Here is a 23,684-nt window from a genome sequence, read left to right on the forward strand (position 1 = left end):
AGGCTTAAAGAACAGCAGGGGAACAAAGTTCTTGGCTTAGGCCAAGGTTGCTCAGCCATCAAGCAGAGCTGAATATGGTTGGCACTAGCTCAGTGATTACCCACCAGCCTAGAGAGATCAATTCACTGAACTTCCCTCATCCGAGCAACTGTGAATGTCAATGGGTTCCTGCAAAAAGCCCCGATGTAAGTCTGAAGGAATTCCAGTGGGTTTGTCTTTCCGGTCCAGACTGAGGTGCAATATTTAACGATCCTTTTCAAGACACTGCGATCTAACTGAGTGAGTACTTGTGAGCCGTTGTGAGAGAAAAGCAGGCCAGGATGATGAGGACGGTCAGTTCTGCAGGATCAGGCTGCTCTTGTTAAGAGAGCCCTTGAGACCAACGCCAACCAAAGAGGTGAGTAGGTGGAGGTGAGTGGAGAACGTGTGGGATTACTGAGCTGGTTTAGAGCCTTACCTTCAATTACATTTGACATCTTTGTAGTCCGCTGACCTGTCTGTAACTCCCAAAAGGGCGAATGCGGATACAAGCTGGAGTTTCGATACATTAGACGAAAATGTGGTTGGTTGGCCAAGGGTGGTAATCTCAGCAGAGTGTAAGAACAGCTTTTACCCAAGGATTGATGTCTTTATAAAGCTGTGCAGACCATATAGTCATTGAGTAGACATTTCTTCATTGCTGCTCTTTTGCTTTTGAGCTTCAAATGTTGGCTTTAAAAGGTTGCTTGTATCTCTACAGTATTAATATGTCAAAACTCAGTGCACTGCATGGAAAATGGGCTTTTGGCCCACCCATGGAGCAGAAAGCCATGTTTGTGACTTCTAAAGTGAATGTTAGATCAGCCCTTTAATGGTCTTTATCTGAGAATCTCAACATGAAAGGCTTGAGTTAGACGGAGGCTTCAGTTGAAGAGCCCACAGCTGGAGAAGAACCCAACCAAAGAGAGATGAAGCAGGATTGGCTAGTGCTATGAGATCAAATGCTGAATCAAACTGGTTGTTTCACCTCTGATCAGGGGTATGGGCCACTGAAATGTCATCCCAGTCATTGCCCCCCACTGAGCCAAATCTTGTGTGAGACTGTTTACTCGACTGCAGATAAACATCCTCACATTCTAATAAGCTAGTTAATGGTGATTAAACCATCAGCCATTAAAAATAGAGTGGACATTTTAATTGACAAAAGCAATGATATCTACTTTATCTGACACACCCATTTCAGGTCTTGGAGTCTCAACTAATGAGCTGATGATCTGAATCAGGTGTGTTTGATTAAGGACATGGAAAACATGCAGTGTTGGGGAGACTCCAGGAATGTGTTTTGGAACTCCGGCTCTAAAGGCAGGAACACACCAAGCCGACGCCAACGAAATTGTGGCGACGAAAGCAGACTGTGGGGTTGGCTCATGTCGGCAGCGTCTGTGTCCAAAGTTGCCCTGACACACCACGGCACTGACGCTCGGCACCCGACGGCCAAGTAGCACGTCCGTTCTGCGCCTGCGTAAGATGAAATGCCTTTCCGAACCAGCAGGTGGCAGTAGCTGAACAGCCAATCAGAATGATCAGATGGCCTGACGGACCGATGAGCTCCGATGCCGATTCAACATGTCAAATCGGCCGAAAAAAAGCTGATGAGGACCAACTTCAGCCGACGCTGCGGAACACACTGAGAAAACTTAGTCGGCCGACGAACAAAACTGCTCGACAGCCGACTGTCGGCTTGGTGTGTTCCTGCCTTAAAGGATTGGAATTGTTAATATCACACACTTTTAATGTGAGGCAGTATTACATATGCTTTTACACTTTCAGTTTTAAACAATTTACTTTATTTCAGATGATGTGTGTAGGTTTTCCAGCCCAGGCTTATTAGAAAAATTTTAGTGTCAACATTTTTGCAAAACGCAAAATACTTTGCATCGTGCACGTTTCGTGTAAAGCGTGTTTAGATTTTTCTGGAAAAGAACATGAATATGGCAACGTTTTATGATGTTGTAGTTTGTATGTATCACAGCAGTCCTGAATTGAAATGTCTGGTGAGTGGCGCTAACCTACCCGATAGTGTTAACAAAAGCAAATGTGACATAAAAACACAACCTTAACCATGGTATTTTAGCTTGTTTTTGAACTCTTGTACCGTGACTCGTCTTTCACGGGATTTGTATCCGAGCTCTTTGCATCACCAGTACAATTCTGTACCAGCTGAGCTACCGAGCAAGCTTGTTACGTCAGTAAAACTGAATATCTGGAGCTGGGTAAGTGATACAAACTCCAAAATATATTCATTTACAAATCATGCACTATCATAACATTATTGTGCAAGTAGCCATGTGAAAACAAGTTTTTATTAATCCATAATCTAGCCCTGTAATCATAATTGTGTATGAAAACGATTTAAAGTGCATGCTGTTTTACTGCCTCTAGTGTTCATTTCTTCTGCAGTGGTATGTACGTATTAGTACATATTTTGTGTTTTGCACAAAAAAAAATGTTTTTCCAATGAGCCTGTGTTGAGGTTTTCAGTGGTTTTGTTTCCGGAAGTATTTTTCCCATTCATTTGCCCCTATTGAATTCCTTAATAATGAGATATTTGAGACAAATCATTGAATCACATAAATCACAAACTTGAAAATCTGAGGGGAAAAAAATGAAGCAATAAATGAGGCTAAAAACTTTGCATCTCATGAAGCATTGTGAATATCGCAATCAAAAATGTCAGTTCAATATAAAACTATTGATTTGAGTTATTAATTCTAAGTATAAAACAATATATTTGTTTATTGCAAAAATATTTAGGTTTATACAAATATGTAGAATGTAGAGATTAAGGAAACTTAAACAGTTGCAGTGAGTCATGTGCAATGCTTCATGGAAGTTTGCTGATGAACTTATTTGGCATAGTTTTAATTTCCATGCTAACAGTGACTTTTCAGATTTCTTTATTATTATTAATAAATCTAAGAAGAAATCATATTGATTCGGCTTCTACAAACATAAATCATCACTTAAGAACCTCAGCGCTCATGGTATGGTCTGTCTGGAAAGGTTTATATGTTATTGTTAAAAATCAATTACTCTGTAGACGAAGTTAATGAGATTTTTACTACCGGAACTACTGTTGCGCTCTGTTGAGGTTTATCTTTATCAGTTGTTGACACAGCTTTAATAAGTAAATGAAATGCTGTTAGCAATTATCAGATCTGGGCTTTATTGTTATGTAATGTGCATATCATTGATAAAATGTTCGATTGTGTATAAGCGAGTTTATGTGTGTATTTGAATCCTGACAAGGCTCATCGCACAACTCCCGCAAGCTAATCCTCGTTGCACGATGCAATTTGAGCTCAACAACACTCGTTTTAAGACGAAAGGGGTCTGCTATTGACAGCTAACATCAAAGTGGCCCATAGCTATACGCTCTCCAAAACACTCCTGTCCTCTACAGCAACAAACATACAATACCATCAAACACTCACTGCTCTGCTTTTGAAATACCTGACACTGTTTGCTTTGCTACTGGCACACTATAAAGAGCTTACCCTTCTCATTGAAACCAATCTAAAATGGGGTAATGGAAAGGGAAATGAGCAGATACATGGCGCTTGAGAGATTTACTACGTCTTTGCTTGATTTGGTTTTCCCCGTAGAATAATCTTTTGACTTTGCTATTTGTTAAGAACAAATGGTTGTTTTCCGGGCCGTCCTCAATTATGCCGGCAAGCAGGGATGTTTGACGATGCTTTTGTGTGTGTTGGTGTATGCATTTTTTGTTAAAAATGGCCCTGAAAGCTTTTGTGTTGAGAGAGATAAAAGAACTAACGGCAGAGTTGAAAAGGTTAAGTGCTCAAAGAGGAAACTTCAGTGGATTTGATTTGTATTGACTTTGGTAGAGACACTGCACTAACCAGTTACCCTCGTTGCACCTAACAAACAGAGCTGAGGTGAAAGCAAAACAGCTGGAGATGGAGGGGTGATCGCTCATGTCATGCTGGTTGTTTTTTTTTTTTGTTTGTTTGTTTGTTTTTTTTTCTTTTTCTCGGTTTAAAAAGAAAGAAAGAAATACACTCATAGCCGAAATTTTGTTTTTATTTGAGCATTTGAATTTCACAGATAAAAGTAAGCATTTTACACTGTTACACATCATATGAAAGAGTACAGCATCTACAGGATCCATGCGAAGAAAAAGATCTGCGCATACCAAGGCTGTGTCTGAAATCGTCCCCATACACGTAAATAGGGCACTATTTGAGGGAACAGCTTTGTAGTTGTGTCCGAAACCATAGTGCACTCATTCAATCCCATAATTCACCGCAATAACGAGTGTACAACCAATGTACGGTAGAAAATGCCCATAATGCACCGTGAGGGTCGTGCCAAATGAAGATCATCCATCCATCCATTTTCCAAACCACTGGTCCAATGTGGGTACAGCGTAATATCATACAGGAATAAATTCCTTTTTAATTGATTATTAAATTATTTAATTAAGGCTTATATATGTTTGTCATTAATACTAGTGCTGCCAGTTTGCTGAGTTTGTGAATGTTTACATATTCATATACAGTGTTGGGTGTAATTAAATTACTTATCCACTGAAAAAGTAAACTAAGGGATTACTGTTTATTTTTAGGTAATTTAAAGGTGGTACAGGGGATGTTTTCGTCGACTGAGTTTTTGAAATGAGCGCATGCGGAAGAACAACCCCCCTCCTTCAGTGTTTGTTTACCACTGGCATTCGCTGTGTTATTAAGCCGGGCACAAATTTAACGACTAGCTAAAACATTCTAAGACTGTGCTCAACATACAGCGATTGTTTCCTGCTCCCGAAGCAGATTTATATACTTTCACAAGGAATTTGAACACCGACTGTAATCGCAGACTGAACGCAACTGGCTCTGACTGGACGCGTTTGAGCGTAAAGTATCAATTTACATTCATAATCGGCCTTACAATCGTTAAAGGGCATATTGCAGGTTAGAGCTTTAGTGATTCAATGTGTAGAAAAATAATGTATGAAATAGATTTTCTTGAAAAAACACGCATAAATACGCTACATAGGCTTCTGGAGTCGTTTTTTGTGAGAGAATTTTACTTCCGCATCTGAAAAATGCCAAATCGGACGTGACGTCACTGAAGGGAACGCGATCAATATAAACTATAGGAAAACAATGGATCGCAATGACAGTTCGGATGCTGAGGAAATTGTAAATGCTTATTTATACTCGTATAACTAATCACAGCCATACTTTAGCCTGCTATGTGGTCAAGAGAGCAGGGACAGGCCAGAATTAGACAGAATAACGGTCAAAAGAGACAAATTGAGCTGTTGTGTGAGGAGAAGCAGTGGAGAACAGGACAGAGACCGGTGTTAGCTTACAGATATAACGTTAGGTAACGACATGTGCTCAGATCACAATATTGTAAGGATTATTATCATGAATCAGAACATTCATGTGAACATCTGAACATGTACTGTAATGTGTGTATAACATAAAGGGACTGCAGATGAAAATTAGCCAGAATGGCTAAATCTGGCACATTTACATAAGAGACTTGTTTCTTGTGTTAATTAATGTGCATTGTCCTTTTTAAAAAAAAAAAAAAAAAAAAAAAAAAATATATTGGTCATCTAGGAGTAGGCCTAACTGATTACTAATAACAGAAACGAATAAACTTTGATCAAGCGTAGGCCTATGTCACACGCGTTAATATCCGTCCACACTAACGTTACGTGATATAGCCGTTTCTCATCACGACTGATTTGGTAGTTAGCAAATGTAATAATCAAACACAAAACTTAAAATGTGCACCGTAAGTCTTCATCGAGCTGCATCTCTGACGGATCGGTGATATGTCTCCCGCCGGCGGCCAAACATATAGTGTTACTGTATGTATTTCATGTTATCCTTTATTCAATAATTCTGTGTTATGAGTTTATTCCGTGCCCATTCACTGATAGTGTGAGGATGTATATGACGCCGTGATTATGTAGTTGTGTGAACTTGAATGTGTATATATAAGTTTACATACATGGCATGCATGAAATTGGAGTATTTACATTACCAGCACATCATTCAAAACTGTTTTGTGTGAGTGTGAGACTGTATGCATGTGTAAATAATTTGTATTCATCAGTGTTGAAATTGATTCAAGTAAAAACGGTGAAGAAGCATAGCGTGTGTAAGTTTATTCATTTAATATAATCATTTACAGAAGTATTAACTGTTACAATGTTGAACTCTATCATATCGCCAGGATGATAATCCTCCAGTCTAAAATGAACGCGTTTTTCGACGCAGATGCTGAAGTGAAGTCCCTTCTCTTCACCTGCACAAAACTGCACAAAACAAACCCCGGCACAGAAGATAGCAGCGTAGTTTTTCTTGTTAGTAAACCTCTGTAGGCCTACTCGATGTCCTGACGGGCTGAAGTTTGTGCAACCTCCACAAACACAATCATTTACCATTACGATGATAAATAGAATACAAAAACTACCGAAAACACACTGATTCACGGCCGCTGTTGCTAAATACCAATATATTCTGCACTGAATCAACACAGAGCTCTGCGAACATCTCCCTGTAGTGACGTAAAATGACGCGACGCTGAAAAAAAAGCGGTTTTTACAGAGACCGTCACTTTATCTACTAAATTAATGCCCTTATGTCTCGCAAAAACATTTTTAAACCCTGCAGTACCTTTTTATATGGTATTTTTGTACAAGGTTATATATTCATCTCGAAAAAAATGTTAAACCTGCAATATGCACTTTAAGTGTGTTAGCGACCTAAAGCCGTGGATTCATTATGTCGGACTCACCGCAGGTGACTCATAATCTGCAGTTGTTACTCCTGTCTCCTGACAAAAACATTGCATGCGGAGTGTGGAAAGTTACTAGAGCGCACAGCCGCGCGTCTCTCACAAGGAACGTCATGGCAGTGATTGACAAGCCAGAGGGCCAATCCGCGCACGTCTCCGACAAGCCAGAGGGCCAATCGTTTACGCGATTGGCTGATGTTTTTAAGGCCCTACCTCATGCACAGATGATGTATATTAATATTATTACTTTCAGTGCACCTAATAAATAGTCTTTCATCAGTTAGTAAAGACAGTTTCAAGTAATATTGCAAAAATGTATAAAACAAAACATCCTCTGTACCACCTTTAATTACAGTTACATATAATGTACTTGCGGTACATACTGTAAATTAGTTCAACAGTTCTGTTTAAATCAATATTGAATTTAAAATCTAAATTTGTTGTCTAAAGGTAAAAGTGAACGCTGCCTCTTTAAAATCGTTAGCTGTAGTGCAGTTGCGCGTGAGTTCGCAACTTCGAATCAGTTGGCTGCGTAGTCGCTGTCTGAAGATGTCGGCAGAAGCTAGTGGCTGTTTTGCAGAATGGAAATATTCCAATTACTTCACTTTTTTGACACAGGAGGTAGGCATGAACGTTACGGTGAAATAAAATGTAAGTTATGTCCTAGGGAGAAAAAACTGTGCATGCTCTCTGAGAGTCGGTCTTCGGTCAGTGCGCTCTCAACCAAAGCGCACACAGATTTCCGCGGTTTATTACACATAAACGTTCAAATACACACACAGTTATGTCAAAATGCCTGTCTTGCCGTATATTCGCGTTGGTTATGTGAACAGCATGTGTAACAGCATGTCTCCGTCCATTCTTCGTTACAGCAGCCTTTAAAACATGCTACTGTCTACTATTGGCTTTCATATTGGAAGATATCTGCATGCATCAGGGAGCCGCTTTCAAAATGCGGGGTATTGAAATCGCGTTTGAATGCGCCCTCGTGTTTACTTTAACTTTCGCGCGTACTCTGTAAATATAGAGCGGCGGCGACCGTTATCCAACTGAATTAAATGTTTTTTTTATTTAAATACAAAGCAAAACGACAGTGGAGCCGTAATGTAAACGTAGCGGTGGCATATCGTCTTTGTCAGACACGTGATTTTGTTGTGTGTGACGTCACCGCGGCGCCATATTTGTGGTATCCCTGCTGACTCTGAGAATGAAAGAGATTACAAGAGTAGAGATAACAAGTAAATAACTCGCAAAAATTAAGAAGCACAAGAAACTGTGAAAAAGTCATATCGCGATAAACTCACCAAAGATGCCAGGGACCGTTATTTGGAGAAATTGTCATCCATTCATAACATAGATCTGTACAAACTGACTGCAGTAAGTTGGAGTGCTGCTGACCCCGCATTGCTGCCTAAATCATCATACTTAAATATGGTAAACGATCTTGTTTATGGTATAAACGCATATACTAGTGATCAATTTAAAAACTATAAATCCCTCGAAGCCCACATACATTTCACTAATGGCTAGGTGCAGGATTTATTTTATATTCTGAACGAAGGTCTGAATATAAATAATGATTGATAATGAACGATAATGATGATGATATCGTGTTAACTATATCATAAGTGCCTGATTAAGGATGGTTTAGTGTTTAGAAGTTTGAACTATGTAATACTACCCCTTTTTCGTGCATTTTTTCTTTACGCAAACCAATGTATATCACAATAAACAATTCATCATAATAAATGTATGTAGAATTTAATAGTGTATTTTATTATAGTACATTCTGTTATATTATACCTTTAGAACCAAAATAATTTATAAGTTATTGTCCTCCATCTACCTGTGTTGTCTGATTCAATGACGTTATAGGTCTCTCTTTTTTTTTTTTGTCCAAAAGCCTTGATAATAATAAAAACAAAGATATGAAAAGTATGCAAGGAACTAGATCTCTTTTATTGAATCCAAAAGGTTTTAATTATATTTTACTACAAATAAAGTTATTTTAAAGATTTTGAAGTGTCAAAAGTTCATTCAGTTTAACTGTCCAAAAGCCAATACAGCCATTTCATTTGTGATTAAAATATCTTAAAATGTAATAAATTTATATATATTTTTTTTATTCTGGCATGATTTTATAACATCACTGCATCCATCCTCATTCACGGATAAGTTAAATATCTGGTTTACAGATTGTGGATATTATTAATTATCTTGTTAACGCTGTAAGTGCATATACCTGTGTACAACATTTGGTTTGCATACTTCATTTGGCTGTTGAAATGGTGATTACAAAAAGACAAACAACATTTTGAAAAATATAATTATACATGCTTTATTGTTCGTGCTCAAATCTCAAAACGGTCAATAATCTGCTATTCTGCATTTAAACAAAGGAGACATATTTCTGTACAAATCATCTCTGTCTGCCCATACAGCTGAAAGTTCCAGGTTTGCATATAGATATGACAGTTTCATTGAATGTTCTGTAATAACGCCATAAAGGTTCCCAGGTTTGCCAGACCTGTATAGTACATTAACATCATCATCTCCAAAACAAACATCAGAAATCCTGTACATCAAGTCGGTTTACTTCTACACATGCAGATCACCATCTCCTCCAGCCTCCTGCATCTTCTCAGTGTGAAGATGATCACTTTCTCCAGCCTGATGGACCATAGTGTCAGCTGACTGCATTGTTTTTCCTTACTAAGTGTCTGTGTGTGCATCTCAATCAGCTCTGAGCTCTTGAATCAGTATATTATGTACAAAAATGTTGTGACTGAGACAGTCCTGATCAGTGTGCTAACTACTGAACTAGGGAGCTGATTGAGACACACCCTGTGTTTAATGCTGATGTGGTCCTAATATAGGGAGGGATGGTGGGGTCAGTCTCCATAATCTTTAAGCAGGCTGATCTGCAATGAAATGAAAAGCTTTTTAGCTACATAAGACCAAAGCTGTAAAAAGTAGTCTGAAAATTATAAGCAGTATATGGATACTGAGCAAAAATGTTGTACCTAAATATATAAAATAAAAATGGAAAAAGCCTTAGCAAAATTGAGAATAATAAAAAAAATGTAGACATATTCATTCAAGTTTAAATTGACTATTGTTTCATAGCACATACAATTCAAAACAATGCATTGATATAACGTTTGCTACTTTAGAAAACAGAAATCTCTAACTTACCTTCGTGAAAATGTAGAAAGCAAGCATACATGAATGGAGATATCTCGATGAAAGTGATGTTTTGCGTCTCACCGCTGCAACCCATGCGATCCGGCACCTGTTATTGCCTCTACATACTCTCCGTACAGCCTTTTTTCAAGTAGGAAACCGTCTAAATCTAATCTCGTAGTAAAGTTTTTGACATTTTCTATCGTGGGACATATTATTGCAGCTTTTCACACAACAAAAGTGTGCCATTTTTACAATGAAAAGAAGCCAAAGAAAAAACAACTCTGCACTGATACAGAAAGTGTTTGGATACCTAAAAAATGGCGGCGACACCCATAATGCACTTCGGTTTTCACGAGTGTGACGTCACCTGACAAAGACTGATTCTTTCCTAATCATCCTAACCACTCTGTCATGGCAATATCACAAGACTACTTTTCGCCTCGACGAGAAATCTCGTCACATTTTAGTCTCGCGAGATCTCGTGACACCCCTATCAAACAACAAAAGAAAAGCTTAAATATGGAATTAATCTATATTTCAATTTATACAGTTATGACTACGCAGAATTATTTTATATTTGATTATTACATTTCTGTGGTATTTTTACTTACTACTATTAGACCTACCTGAAAAAAATATATAGCATTGTTTTATTTGTATATTTTTTACCGTGGTATCAACTTTGGTATTGAGTATTGTGCACTTGTGGTGGTATCGGTACCAGCTACTAGATTTTTGGTATCATGACATCACTATTCGTACTAATTTTATGTATTTATTTTTTTTAAGTATTAATAGTATGTTTTCTTAAAGCTAAATTGTTTTAAAAAGCTGTAAAAGGCTAAACTATTCCATGTTTGACTCATATTTAAATTATTAAACGAGTTTCCTTTCTATTGTCTATCCGGTCAAGGTTTATAGAGATTTTAAGAAGTAATTAGTAATGAGTTGAAGTACCCAACACGCTGGCAGAGAAAGAGTTAACTGATATTCTTTTGAGTAGAATGGTGTAATCACTCTTTTTGGCTCTGTCAACATGTTGTGTTCTCTTGGGAAGTTCCTACTTACAGTACATATTTGGATATTCGTAATGACAACATGATGTGCGCTCATATGATTTCTGGACAATTTTGTAGGTTCCCTCTAATGTTTTCAGTTCCCGACAAAGACAGGAAGCTTTTTAGCTCTAATGCAATGTAATGAAGAGAGAAGGATGCACATTAGACGTGTAATTGCCGTATTTTATCATTCTTGTGCTGCCTCAGAGAGTGATGGGAAAATGTTTATTGAACAAGTTGCTGTTTTTGGTACCCAGCATGTGTCTACATGCAACATCATGCATCTTGTTGCAACATGCATATTTTAACATATTTTATCTTGGTGGAAAATGTAGTTCCTGTATGCAGTTTATATTGGATGCCTAATTTTTGCCCCTCCCGATCTCAATGAAGCAATATATGGGTAGTCGACATGAAATTTGAAGCAGTTTCAACAGTGTCTTGTTGGTGTGACATAATTCACCTGAAACATTTTAAACATTTTTCAGTTTTTTCTAAAATTGCTAAACACTCAGCTTTTATGTGCTCATAATAATTGATTATATGGATTATGTTTGTACAACTTATTTTTGCCACCTGCAGGACCATTTAAAATGAGCAAAGGAAAAAAGCGATTAAAATGGCAGAAATTGAAAATGAAGACCTAATGTATACATTCGAAGACTTAAAGTATATATTTCCTACAGGAGCTACAGTAATGCATACAAAAGATATACATACAGTATATGTACATTTTACCCTAGAAACTTTGTATATAAAAAAAAAAAAGTTTATGGAAATGTTGTCGTCCGTCCATCCATCCATCCATCCATCCATCCATCCATCCATCCATCCATCCATCCATCCATCCATCCATCCTTTCTAGGCTAATTCTGAAATCTATGATGCTGTGTGTGACACAATGGCCAACATATAGGGAATAGAAAAACAGCTCTCTAATTTTGAAACTATGACTATGTCATTGGTTCAAAAATATATATATTTTTTAAACTGATATGAAATATTGTTTTATGGACGGTTAGAAATATTTATGGCTAAAGCAACAAAAGTGACACTCGTGTATGTTATACACCCATTTTAACCTGCTGCCAGTGAGTATCATTTTATTTTCCTTGGTCCCTCTTTTAACTGTCTGACCTAAGATATATGGCTATTGTTACACCAGCAATCACAAAACACAATTTGACAAAGGGCTTGTGAGATGTTGAGAAACACAGGCGAGAAGAAGATTTAGACGAGCGAGACTGAGATGAACAAGAGGAGGAATTGCTTAAAAGTGGACATTTAGAAAATAAACCAACAACAAAAACACACATGAACAAGTTGAAAGGCTATAGGGAAAAAAACAAAGCTGAGAGTATAATTACAGCACACGCGTGTTCCTTTGAGCTCTGCAATTCTTCTGTTGATGATAACAACAACAATAGTGATCGGTGGGTAGTTTGACAGACAGACTGAACTCATTACAGCCAAGGTGCAAGAGCAGATCTCAGCACACAACAGCGGCACACACTACACTGCTACGGTCCCTGGGGCCTGGAGAGAGACATGAACACGGGAGCTCATTAAGACCCTCAGTCTAGCTCTCCCAGTGTCTTAACCCAGGTCCACATCACATTCAGAGTGTGAGAGATTGACTATGACTGTAGTCCTCGCAGCAGCTGAGGAGTGCTACTGCTGTTGATGATTATGAGTAACTGTAAGGGAAAGACAGAAAGAATAGAATCCGGAATGATCTTTCTGTTTCCCCTGGTGATTCTGTGTCTTTTTTGTCACATGCAGGACCTGTAGTGAGGGCTGTATATATGTTTGACCAAACATACAGTATGCATTCCTTGAGGATTTCAAACCAGAGTGTGTGTGTGTGTGTGTGTGTGTGTGTGTGTGTGTGTGTGTGTGTGTGTATATATATATACACATAGTACTGTAACAGTACTGAAAGAAACAGAAAGAAAAAAAAAAAATCTGAAAAAATGGTTTCTGTAGGTGGCAAGTATTTATTGACCTCCCCTTACACTTCAGCAATAGCAGGAACCGGCTCTCTTAAACAGAAATTAAATGGAAAAGGAATGGAAGGCCAGGAAAACTTTCAAAATCTGATTAGAAGTTTCTCAGAGTTTCTTCATTGAGAAACTGGAAGAAATCCAGGAGGTCACACTAAATACTGATTTTTGCTTAAAGGGGCGATTCACTGTTTTTTTTCTTTTTTTTTTTTCTAGGCTTGATTGTGTTTATGGGGTGCAGTTTAACATGTCTTAATGCTTAGTTTATATATATATATATATATATATATATATATATATATATATATATATATATATATATATATATAAATCTCTGTATTTTTGCATATATTTTACCTTTATTCTACACCGCTGTTTCCATTGTCATTTGAATGGTTGGTTTGACTTCCTGGTTCTATGATACCACTCCCTCCGAACATACGCAATGTGCTCAGATTGGTTTGCTGGTCCAGTGTTTATTGTGATTCGCTGAAATGTCCGGAAGCCGCCATGCCCCTTACCATTAGTTGTTACGTGTGCTTCGGTGGAAATGTAAATAATGGCGTCTATATTGCCATATAAAATTGAGCCCGAATTCAGACCCAGATAGCAGTGATGATAAAGAGGGTCAATCAGAACCTCTACAAGCACGGCTTTTAAAGGATGTTTATGAATGGTAAATATTTCTGTTTGTATTTGTGTCAAAGTGTTTAGATATGCTGTCACTTGTGAATGTTACTGCTGTTTGTTAGGTTTCAATATACGGTTTTATCCTGATTAAAGTAGCCTTTTTGAACAACTCTTTGCCTATGAACATATAACGTTTGTTGGTGTTTGTTGACATTTGTTGGAGAAGTATGCAATAGAATTTAGCTAACTGGTTAGCGAACCAAAACACGCTGGTCTTTGTTTACGTCCTTGATGCAACCAAAAAATAGCAACATAATATTTTTAAAGAGACATGTACAAACAATAAAACGTACTTACAGTTAGGGGCCCATAAGATAGCAGCTTCTGCTTTTAAAGTGGGAACTGCTTCATCCTTTCAGTAATAGCCTTGGTACAAATCCAGCATTAAACTCGTGTGCATTCTGGAAGGTGTCTTCAGCGCCACATCCAGCGTAGACAGTATCACTGATTATAATGGGTTCTATTATCTGTCCGGTGTAGACGACTCTTCCGCTTCCACAATGCCGCACGATATGGCCTCGCCCACTTTGTTGCGTGTTCCCGTGGGAGGGATTTATGTTAATTGCAGGCTTTATGATGTCACCACCTTGTTGTAGTCCAAACCGGTCATATCGGTTTGTATCTTAATAAAGAGACAGAAAAATAAATATGGGTGGTCATTAAAACATAAAACAACAAAGCTGGTAGAGGCCTAAGACTTTTGCACAGTACTGTCTATATATTCATATGTCTAACAGTACTGTACTCTAGTATTATTTTTGTATTATTGAGATACTGTTATACTTGTTATTACTTTTTGGAATTATTTTAATTCCATTTTAAAAATTCCATTTTAATTTTAATGACTATTAAATTAAATTAGTAATTTAGTTGTGTGTTTTGATATTTTTGTATTATTTAAATGTTTATACATTTTTTAAATTATTTTATTAGTTTTAGTTATGAAGTTAGTTATTTTTAAGTACATGAATTTAAAGTAAATGAAATAAGTATTAAATAAATAAGTGTACTTTTTATATTTTATCTTTTATGGTTTTAGTAAACAATAACAACCCTGTTGTACTATAATAGTGGATTTGAAAGAAAATATTAACATCATACTACTTTAATGTTGCTAAATATGATGCAAATATTTGCATATGATATTTCATTTAAAGTCGGGAACACACTTAACGACTAGCTAAAACGTTCTTAGACAGAGCTAAATACACATAAACTCCTTCGACTGAAGCAGATTTAAATACTTACACACGGCATTTAAACACCAACTGTAAACACAGACTGAACGCAACTGGCATGATCAGTCGTAAGTATCAAATTACATTCATAATCGGCATTACAAACATTAAGTGTGTCCCTGGCTTAAAGCCAATTTAATTTTGCATTTTGATAATTATTTAACTTAACCACGTCTTGATAATACCATGCTTAATATTTGTCTTATTTGTCTTAAAATATATATTAAAAAAAAAAAAAAATTTCATTAGGGACATTGGTGACAAAGAAGAAAAAAATCATGTGAAAGATGTTTTATATCATCACATTCTGATTCAATTTCTTTTACTATGACAGCATAGATTTAGCTTTTGAATTGCATTAAAGGACATGATACTGTAATACATATAATGTGATGGCTATTCTCTAGGTGTTCTGAATTACCTAAATGTGCTAATTGTCTGTATGTATCGCTCACCACAGATATACAGTATTTTTGAGTCTTTCCTTCAACAAACACAATAACGCATAATATCCTGCTTCACCGCCTGCTTCTTGGAAAGAGCCTCCCCCCACACGAACCTACACATGGTTTGCTTGTTTTTGGTCTGCAGTTGAAGTTCCCACTTGAAACTTGAAGTAATGTACTTATTCTTACCCCTATAGGTGTCCTGATCACTTACAGTGTAAAAGAAATCTCACACAAAAAGTGGAATTCTCTTGAAAGGCATTACAATACCCTTCTCTACACCATTAAATGATCTCTTCCGATAGAAACAGGTGCTTCCGCAGGCAATAATGTGACTGTTGATTCGATTACCTGCAGTTTCATCACCTGTGTTCGTAGAGGTTATCGATAGGGTGTCACATTACTGATTCTGCCTCAATTCAATTAGCGGACCCGATATGTGAGAAGCTCTGTGGTCATACTGTGCTAACGCTGTTAGCATCACCGCAGTCCTCGCTTGAGGATGCACTGTACAGTGTGGTGGTGAATGTTTAAGTGAGAGAACAAGACAATATCTTTGTCTTGCACCTACACCTGCTTGCCCGAGTAATACATAATGTATTATTATTATTATTTTAATCCGAACAACCAGTGTGGCTCACAAAGGAAGCCGTTTTGGAGAGGAAAGAGTAGTCGTGAATGTAGCTCAGGTGTTGAGGTGTTCAAAGGTTGATTTTTTTTTTTTTTTTTTTCACTTTTGGCGTCCTGCAGTGCGAAGCGTATATCAAGATTGCTAAGCAATTAAGCAAATTGGTCACCAAGGCATTCATTATTGACGTGTCATGCCAAACACCTCTTTTTTTTTGTGTGGAGCTGGTGTTGTCACATTAGTCGTTTTGAACGGAAATGCAATTTCTGAGTGAACGCAAAATAATGGTACTGGCACTGTTCCAGCTCACTTACTCAAATGAAATCTTCATTGAATGCATTTAAATGGTGTATTTAAACGGGCTATAGTCAGTTACAGTTCTCACTTAAGCTTTTATGGATGTAATTGAATTTCAAAAAAAAAAAAAAAAAAAAAACACTGAAGGTTCAAAGGCTGAATCTGTGAAGGATTTTAATGTGTATGCCTTTGCATGTGTACACTGATGAGCCAAAACATTATGACCACCTGCCTAAAATGCTGTTGGTCCTCCATGTGCCGCCAAAACAGTGCAGAATCAACGAGGCATGAGCTACCATTGAGCAAACTTTTTGGTCACATCCCATGCTCAATTGGATTAAGATCTGGGGAATATTGAGGACAGGGCGACGCCTTTACACTGCAAAAAATGCTGTTCTTACTTAGAATTTTTGTCTTGTTTCCAGTCCAAATATCTAAAAATTCTTAGATCAAGAAGCATTTTCTTGACAAGTAAAAATTATTTTCTTGTTTTCAGGAAAAATAAGTCAAAATTAAGTGAGTTTTTCCTTAAAACAAGCAAAATAATCTGCCAATGGGGTAAGCAAAATAATCTTAATCCAAACTGAAAACAAGATTATATATCTTATTTTTAGTTTGAAATAAGATTATTTTGCTTACCCCATTGGCAGATTATTTTGCTTGTTTTAAGGAACAACTGACTCAATTTTGACTTATTTTTCCTGAAAACAAGAAAATATTTTTTACTTGTCAAGAAAATGCTTCTTGATTCAAGAACTTTAAGATATTTTGACTAGAAACAAGACACAAACTCTAAGTAAGAACAGCATTTTTTGCAGTGTAACTCTTCATTTTCCTCAAACCATTCCTGAACAATGTGTACAGTGTGGCAGGGTGCATTATCCTGCTGAAAGAGGCCACTTCTACCAGGGAATGCCATTGTCATGAAGGGGTGTACCTGGTCTGCAGCAATGTTTAGGGAGGTGGCACACAACAAATTTACATCCATATGAATGGCCAGGCTCGTGGTTTCCCAGCAGATCATTCCCAGGACATCACATTCCCTCCACTGGCTTGTCATCGTCCCACAGTGCATCCTGGTGCCATCACTCCCCTAGGTAAATGGCACATACGTACTCAGCCGTCCACGTGTTGTAAAAGAAAATGGGACTCATCAGACTAGGCGACCTTCTACTTCTCCACGGTCCAGTTCTGATGCTCCTGTGCCCATTGTAGGAGCTTTCAATAGTGGACTTGTGCTACAGTAGACTTTCTGTTGGCTCGGACCAGACAGGATAGCCTTTGTTGCCCTCATGCATTCGATGAGCCTTGGGTGCCCAACACCCTGTTGCAGGTTTGTGGTTTGTCCCTCCTCGACCTCGACCCACTGCTGACCGGGAACAACCCACAAGCTTTGCCATTTCAGAGATTCCCTGACCCAGTTAAAAGTGACAGTAAAGACATTTATGTTGCAAACTGTTCTATTAATTAAAGAATTGTGGGAAAGAAATGGTTTCCAGAAAGATATTAAGTAGCACAGCAGTTTTCAACTTAGATAAAAAGAGATTTTACTTAAAAATGAGCATATTAGAATGATTTCTGAAGGATCATGTGACACTGAAGACTAGTAATGACTGTTGAAAATTCAGCTTTGTCATCACATATTTTAAAATATTAAGATATAATAGTACAAAACAGTTATTTTTGTAATAATATTTTACTATGTTACTGTTTTTATTGTATTTTTGACCAAATATTTTTGATTGATTGATTGATTTGATTGGGAAAAATATTCCGTTAGAACATAATGCATACTATACAGGCATTTAATATTAAGGGGGTTAAATTTCCAGGAATAGCTACCATGAAAAAAATAAATTGAAGATTTGGCTCATGCTGCCTGTTTCACATCTACTCTCCCCAGGTCACCTTGAGTTACAAGAACATAACTTAGTGTCAAAGAAGGTGGTAAAAGGAAGGAAAGGAAGAGTTATGGATGAGAGAAAGAGGGATAGGGAAAGGAAATGGGAGGATGAATATGTCACAGAGGACGAAAAGAGTGAAAGCGAGGTATGGAGCGTTGAGATAAGATGGAGACGGACACGATCAGAGGGGATAAGCTGAACCGGTGTGGCGATATCTTCCTCGGTCAGACCTGATTGGTGAAGATGAAAGTGGGGTCGATATTATTGAGGGTTAAAGTTCTCTATTCCACGTATATATACATTGATGAATGAGCCATATTTTATTTATTGCCTGCTTTTAGCTCATGGATGAATGAGCTCTGGGATAGCTTCTTCAGGCATAGTCACCTTTTCAGGGACATTTTCTGCAACAGCAAGTCCATTTTTCATCAACCATAAGAGATGTATCACCTCAAAGGAGCCCTTTCTTGACAATTTTTACTGTGGGAGCTATACTAGGTGACTTGTGAATGAATGCGGTCATCCTAACAATGCTATCCGTGGTTAATGCTATCCGTTAACATTCCTCTTAATCTATTTGGCAATATATGATATATATCAACTTGGCTCCATATCGCTATTTCAAATGTTAGACTTTATTTCTCACAAGCTAACATGTCAACCTCTCCTTTTCTTTGTGCATTTTTCTGCAGTGGTGTTTGATGACTGCGCTGGAAATGAGGATGTGGAGTTTGAAGTATCGAACCCAAACTTCTTAATAGATGAGAACCTGAATCTGGTTCCTAGAAGAGACGTGATTGACAGCGGAGACGTCATGTTTGTCCATGGTGTGAACGTTCATGTCGATGACATGGTACAAGTGACCATTATGGGAGCACCGTCCAGATCTCCTCAGACACTCAGGGTAAGCATTTCTCTCTGTGTTGATTTTATATATGTGTGTGTGTTTTGTTAAATGGCCTGAAGTTTTCAATCTTGTCATTTTTAAATGGTGTTCTATGCTGGAGACATCGTATGTCTGGACACCCATGATTCTTTTCTTACAGAATTGGATGTATGTGTCATTCAGTGTGACTTTACTGCCATCATATTGACAGACTCCAGCTCAGACTGGAAATTACCCATCATGTCCTGTCATTGTCTCTGTGAGGACAGCCACATATTTCATTCAGAAGAGATCAGTGTTAGAAATTAACTTTTCTTATTAAGGGGGAAAATTGCCCCCTGGGGCTTTTTTATGTTCATAAGCACATTTTTTTTTCTAATCATATAAAAACACAGTATATTTTCTAATGATGTTAAATACTTCAGTTCAATCAATTCATTGGAATGAACTGGCAATCTGACCAATTATGGCTCTTTCCCATGAAATTAAATTAGCATTAAATCTGCTTTTCTTGGTTAATATCAAAGGGTTAGTTCACCCAAAAAATGAAAAATCTCTTATTAATTACTCACCCTTATGTCGTTCCACACCCATAAGTCCTTCATTCATCTTCAGAACACAAATTAAGATATATTTGATAAAATCTGATGGCTCAGTGAGGCCTGCATTGACAGCAAGACAATTAACACTTTCAAATGCCTAGAAAGCTACTAAAGATATATTTAAAACAGTTTATGTGACAACAGTGGTTCAATCTTAATGCTATGAAGTGACGAGAATACATTTTGTGCGCCAAAAAAACAAAATAATGACTTTATACAACAATATATAGTGATGGGCGATTTCAAAACACTGCTTCATGAAGCAGCATAAAGCTTTACAAATCTTTTGTTTCAATGTGAACCATTGTAATTTTGAAACACTTATGACGTAACAAAGCCTTGTTTACTGAAATCACGTGACTTTCACGCTCCGAACCACTGATTCGAAATAAAGATTCGTAAAGCTTCGAAGCTTCATAAAGCAGTGTTTTGAAATTGCCCATTATTAGATATTGTTTAATAAAGTCGTTATTTTGTTTTTTTGGTGCACAAAAAGTATTGTTGTCACTTCATAACATTAAGATTGAACCACTGTTGTCACATGAACTGTTTTAAATATGTTTTTAGTACCTTTCTGGGCATTTGAAAGTTTAAATCAACTTGCTTTCAATGCAGGCCTCACTCAGCCATCAAATTTTATCAAAAATATCTTAATTTGTGTTCCGAAGATGAACGAAGGTCTTACAGGTGTGGAACGATATGAGGGTGAGTAATTAATGACAGAATTTTCATTTTTGGGTGAACTAACCCTTTAATTGTGATTTAATTGCAGTTTAATATATATATATATATATATATATATATATATATATATATATATATATATATGTAAAAACAATTTTGGGGTTTTAATAAAACTAATACTTCTACTCAGCAAGGATGCATCAAATTGATTGATAGCACTATTGAATACTTTTACATTGTTACAAAAGAATTCTATTTCAAAATAAATACTACTCTTTTAACATTTCGTTTAACTTTCTATTAAAAGAATCCATAAAACATGTATCAGTTTCCATGAAAAATATTGAGCAACACAACCGTATTCAACATTGATAAAAATCATGTTTCTTGTGCACTGTGTGTGTGTATTTTTTTTCCAGCAAAGATACATCATTTCATTCATATTTTTAAACATGCATTTCAGCATTCTTATCGGAACATTTAGGTTGTAGTTGTATTATACTGCATAGTGCCATAGTGAATGAAAAGCACCTAGCTCCCACCTCTTTGAGATAAACTGTGAATTATACTCTCAGATTAGACATATAGCATGAGTGAAGTGATTGCTACGTGAGAGAGCTCGGGGAGAACGGTGGCGTGTGAAGAGGCTGAGGCAAGAGCCTGGAAGCAGGGTCATTATGGATCATACATCCTGTAATCATAGTCAGACTAAGCCTTCAAAAATAAACCTCACCCCAACCCACTGGTTTGTTCCCGGTAGAAGACCTCGCATCAGTTAGCGAATGCCGAAGGGAAGCGCTTCTTATTGATGCCATATTTGACTTAATGCCCATTTTATTGGATTTTGATTATTGATAAGTGCGAGTGGAAATGGAAAAGGCCTCCGTCTTCCCCAGAGGCTGACGTGATGTAATTCTAGCTGCTGTACAAGCACAGCATAGGGTGAAGAGAAGGCCTTATGAGAAAAGTGAGAATTCAAACTATAATTCAGTATTTTACAGAGGATCAATATACGAATTAATTTCATGATTTGTTTTCCTCCCTGGCGTTTCTGTGTGTGAATGAGACGGTCTTTCCTTGAGGAACCACCAAATGGAGTGCAAAAAAAAAAAAAAAATGCTGTGAATTTGTAAGACCTTGACATTTCATGCTTTTCATTCTGTAATCTACTGAAAAACTGGATGGTTGAAGAATAAATATATTGGCTTTTCTCTTTCACAGTCATTTTTCATTTATTCTAAAGAAGAGGATGACCTGATCACAAGGTTACAGGTCGGAAATCTGTCTTGTTTATTGCCATTACTTGTTTATTGGCCTTTTTGGTGTCTTTAGCCTTGGCCGGTGGTAGTAATGTAATGTTCTTGTGTCATAGCGAGTACTTTATGAGTGTTAAGTTGCTTACCCTGTTGAGAAAAGAAAAAGAAGAAGAAGAAAAACTTAAACCGATTTAAGGTTTTAGCTTTTTGCTGGTTTTATATGCATTTTAGATACTTGCCAGCTAGTGTTTTCAATGAGGATCTCAGTAGTTCCTTTGAGATTGTGGGCTTACAAAGGGCTGTTGGGATGAATCACTACAGGCATACAATATGCAATACAAACCCACAGGTTTCTGTCTGCCTTTCTGACTCCTCTCTCCATCTGGATAAATGAGAAGTCAGAAATGAGTAATGATACATCCCAATATGGTAGTCAGCAGCAGAATGGCAGAACTGACAAGGACGTGGTGCCTCTGTCCACCCTGTGTCTTAATTAATGATGAGTTTTGATGACTACGGAAAAAAACAAATTGAGGGTTTTGATCTCATCTGCATTGTTACCAAGACTGGAAAAGTTCTTGGTGTTAGTGCATTGGTTCTCAAACTTATTGACTCATACCATTATTACAGTTTTTCTCCATTGGTTTGGCTCATTTCTTGAAACAGAAATTACATTCTCAAAACTCTAAGATCATTAGGCAAAACAGTCTACAGTTCAGCACAACACTGCCTATTTTAACGATTAAACACAAAGTGTAAAGCGACTCCTCTCTCTTTTTGCACGGTCCGTGCGCCAGGGCGCATTTTTGAAATGGGTTGTTCCTATTCTCTTAATAAATGGGTGAGTTCAATAAAAGTCAGTCATCTTCCATTCCCTTTACAGTTTTTTATAGACGCTAGGACACATTTCTCAATACTTAGGTCACTTTTGCAAAACTCTTCACACAGTTCTCCTAACCAACTTTCAGCTTGGCAAAGCAATTCATTTCACATCCAAAATACAAATCCCAAGCATGCAGTATGTCAGCAGCAGAATGGCAGAACTGACAAGGTTTATAATTGCACGTGGTGCCTCTGTCCACCCTGTGTCTTAATTAATGTTTTTATGCATTTAATTTTAAGATTTAAAATATATTTCATTAAAATATTTTGATGCAAATTGCTCTACAGTTTTGTATTATGTTATTGGAAAAGTTTAACAGTTTTGAAAAAATTGATGTGCAAATTGGCCTGTATGTACAAAGAGTTTTGGCAGTTGTTGTGTCTGAGTAAAAAAAGAATTCATGAAATTTGAGAGATGTGCATTGTTGCCAAACCAAGACTGTTTAGAAAGGTTCTTGGTGAAGAGTTGCAAAAGTGCTAAGTATTGAGAAAGTGGTTCTCAATGCGCTCGCGCCACTTATTGACTCATACGATTGTTCATTATTACAGTTTTTCTGAATTGAAAATAGGTCCATAAAACACGCAATGGTTTGGCTCATTTCTTGAAACAGAAATTGGACGCGCCCAGACATTCTCAACGCGCTCTAACAAAAAAATATTCTAAGATCAGGTTTGAGTTGGTCTTAGTCTATTTTCAGCAAAACATGTGCCTGAACACACCTCTTTTTTAGACCAGCACGCCCATACTAATTTAAGGAGTGGCGCTGAACGGGAAAACGCGAACGGCGCCGGACGCAAACAGCACACTTGCGCTGCGCCTTGCGTCGCATTGCGCCGGGTGTATTATAGGGCCCTATAGCTCACTTGCAAAAGCTCATATCTCTCCCAAAACTGTTCACTCATGCTTCAGAACTAAATTTCCTTCTCATTTAAACAGTCAGTGCCCCCAAAATGCTTCGTCCCTTTGGTATTGTAAGCACTGCAAGTCAAAATGTTTCGATGTTTCGTCATTATGGCAGAGGACCACTGAAATATCCCTCGTGTCCACCTTTCATTCTTAGCCCAGTCCTTCATTGACAATGGTTACTGTACTGTTTTTTGTCTAGCT

General features: G+C 37.3%; 1 protein-coding gene across 3 annotated transcripts in view; it reads left to right on the forward strand.

The window, feature by feature from the left end:
* cdh13 (cadherin 13, H-cadherin (heart)) overlaps positions 1-23,684 on the forward strand; it is a 421,886-nt gene that overhangs the window by 141,306 nt on the left and 256,896 nt on the right. For 2 of the 3 annotated variants that reach the window (XM_048168174.1, XM_048168172.1), the window contains exon 3: positions 18,959-19,170. In XM_048168174.1, coding sequence (XP_048024131.1) covers positions 18,959-19,170 — 212 coding nt within the window. Of the gene's footprint in view, positions 1-7,298; positions 7,438-18,958; positions 19,171-23,684 lie in introns of those variants that run through there. The other variant, XM_048168175.1, reaches the window with a different exon arrangement.

The sequence above is a fragment of the Megalobrama amblycephala genome, linkage group LG19 (genome assembly GCF_018812025.1).
Source record: "Megalobrama amblycephala isolate DHTTF-2021 linkage group LG19, ASM1881202v1, whole genome shotgun sequence".
In the NCBI taxonomy this organism is placed as follows: Eukaryota; Metazoa; Chordata; class Actinopteri; order Cypriniformes; family Xenocyprididae; genus Megalobrama; species Megalobrama amblycephala.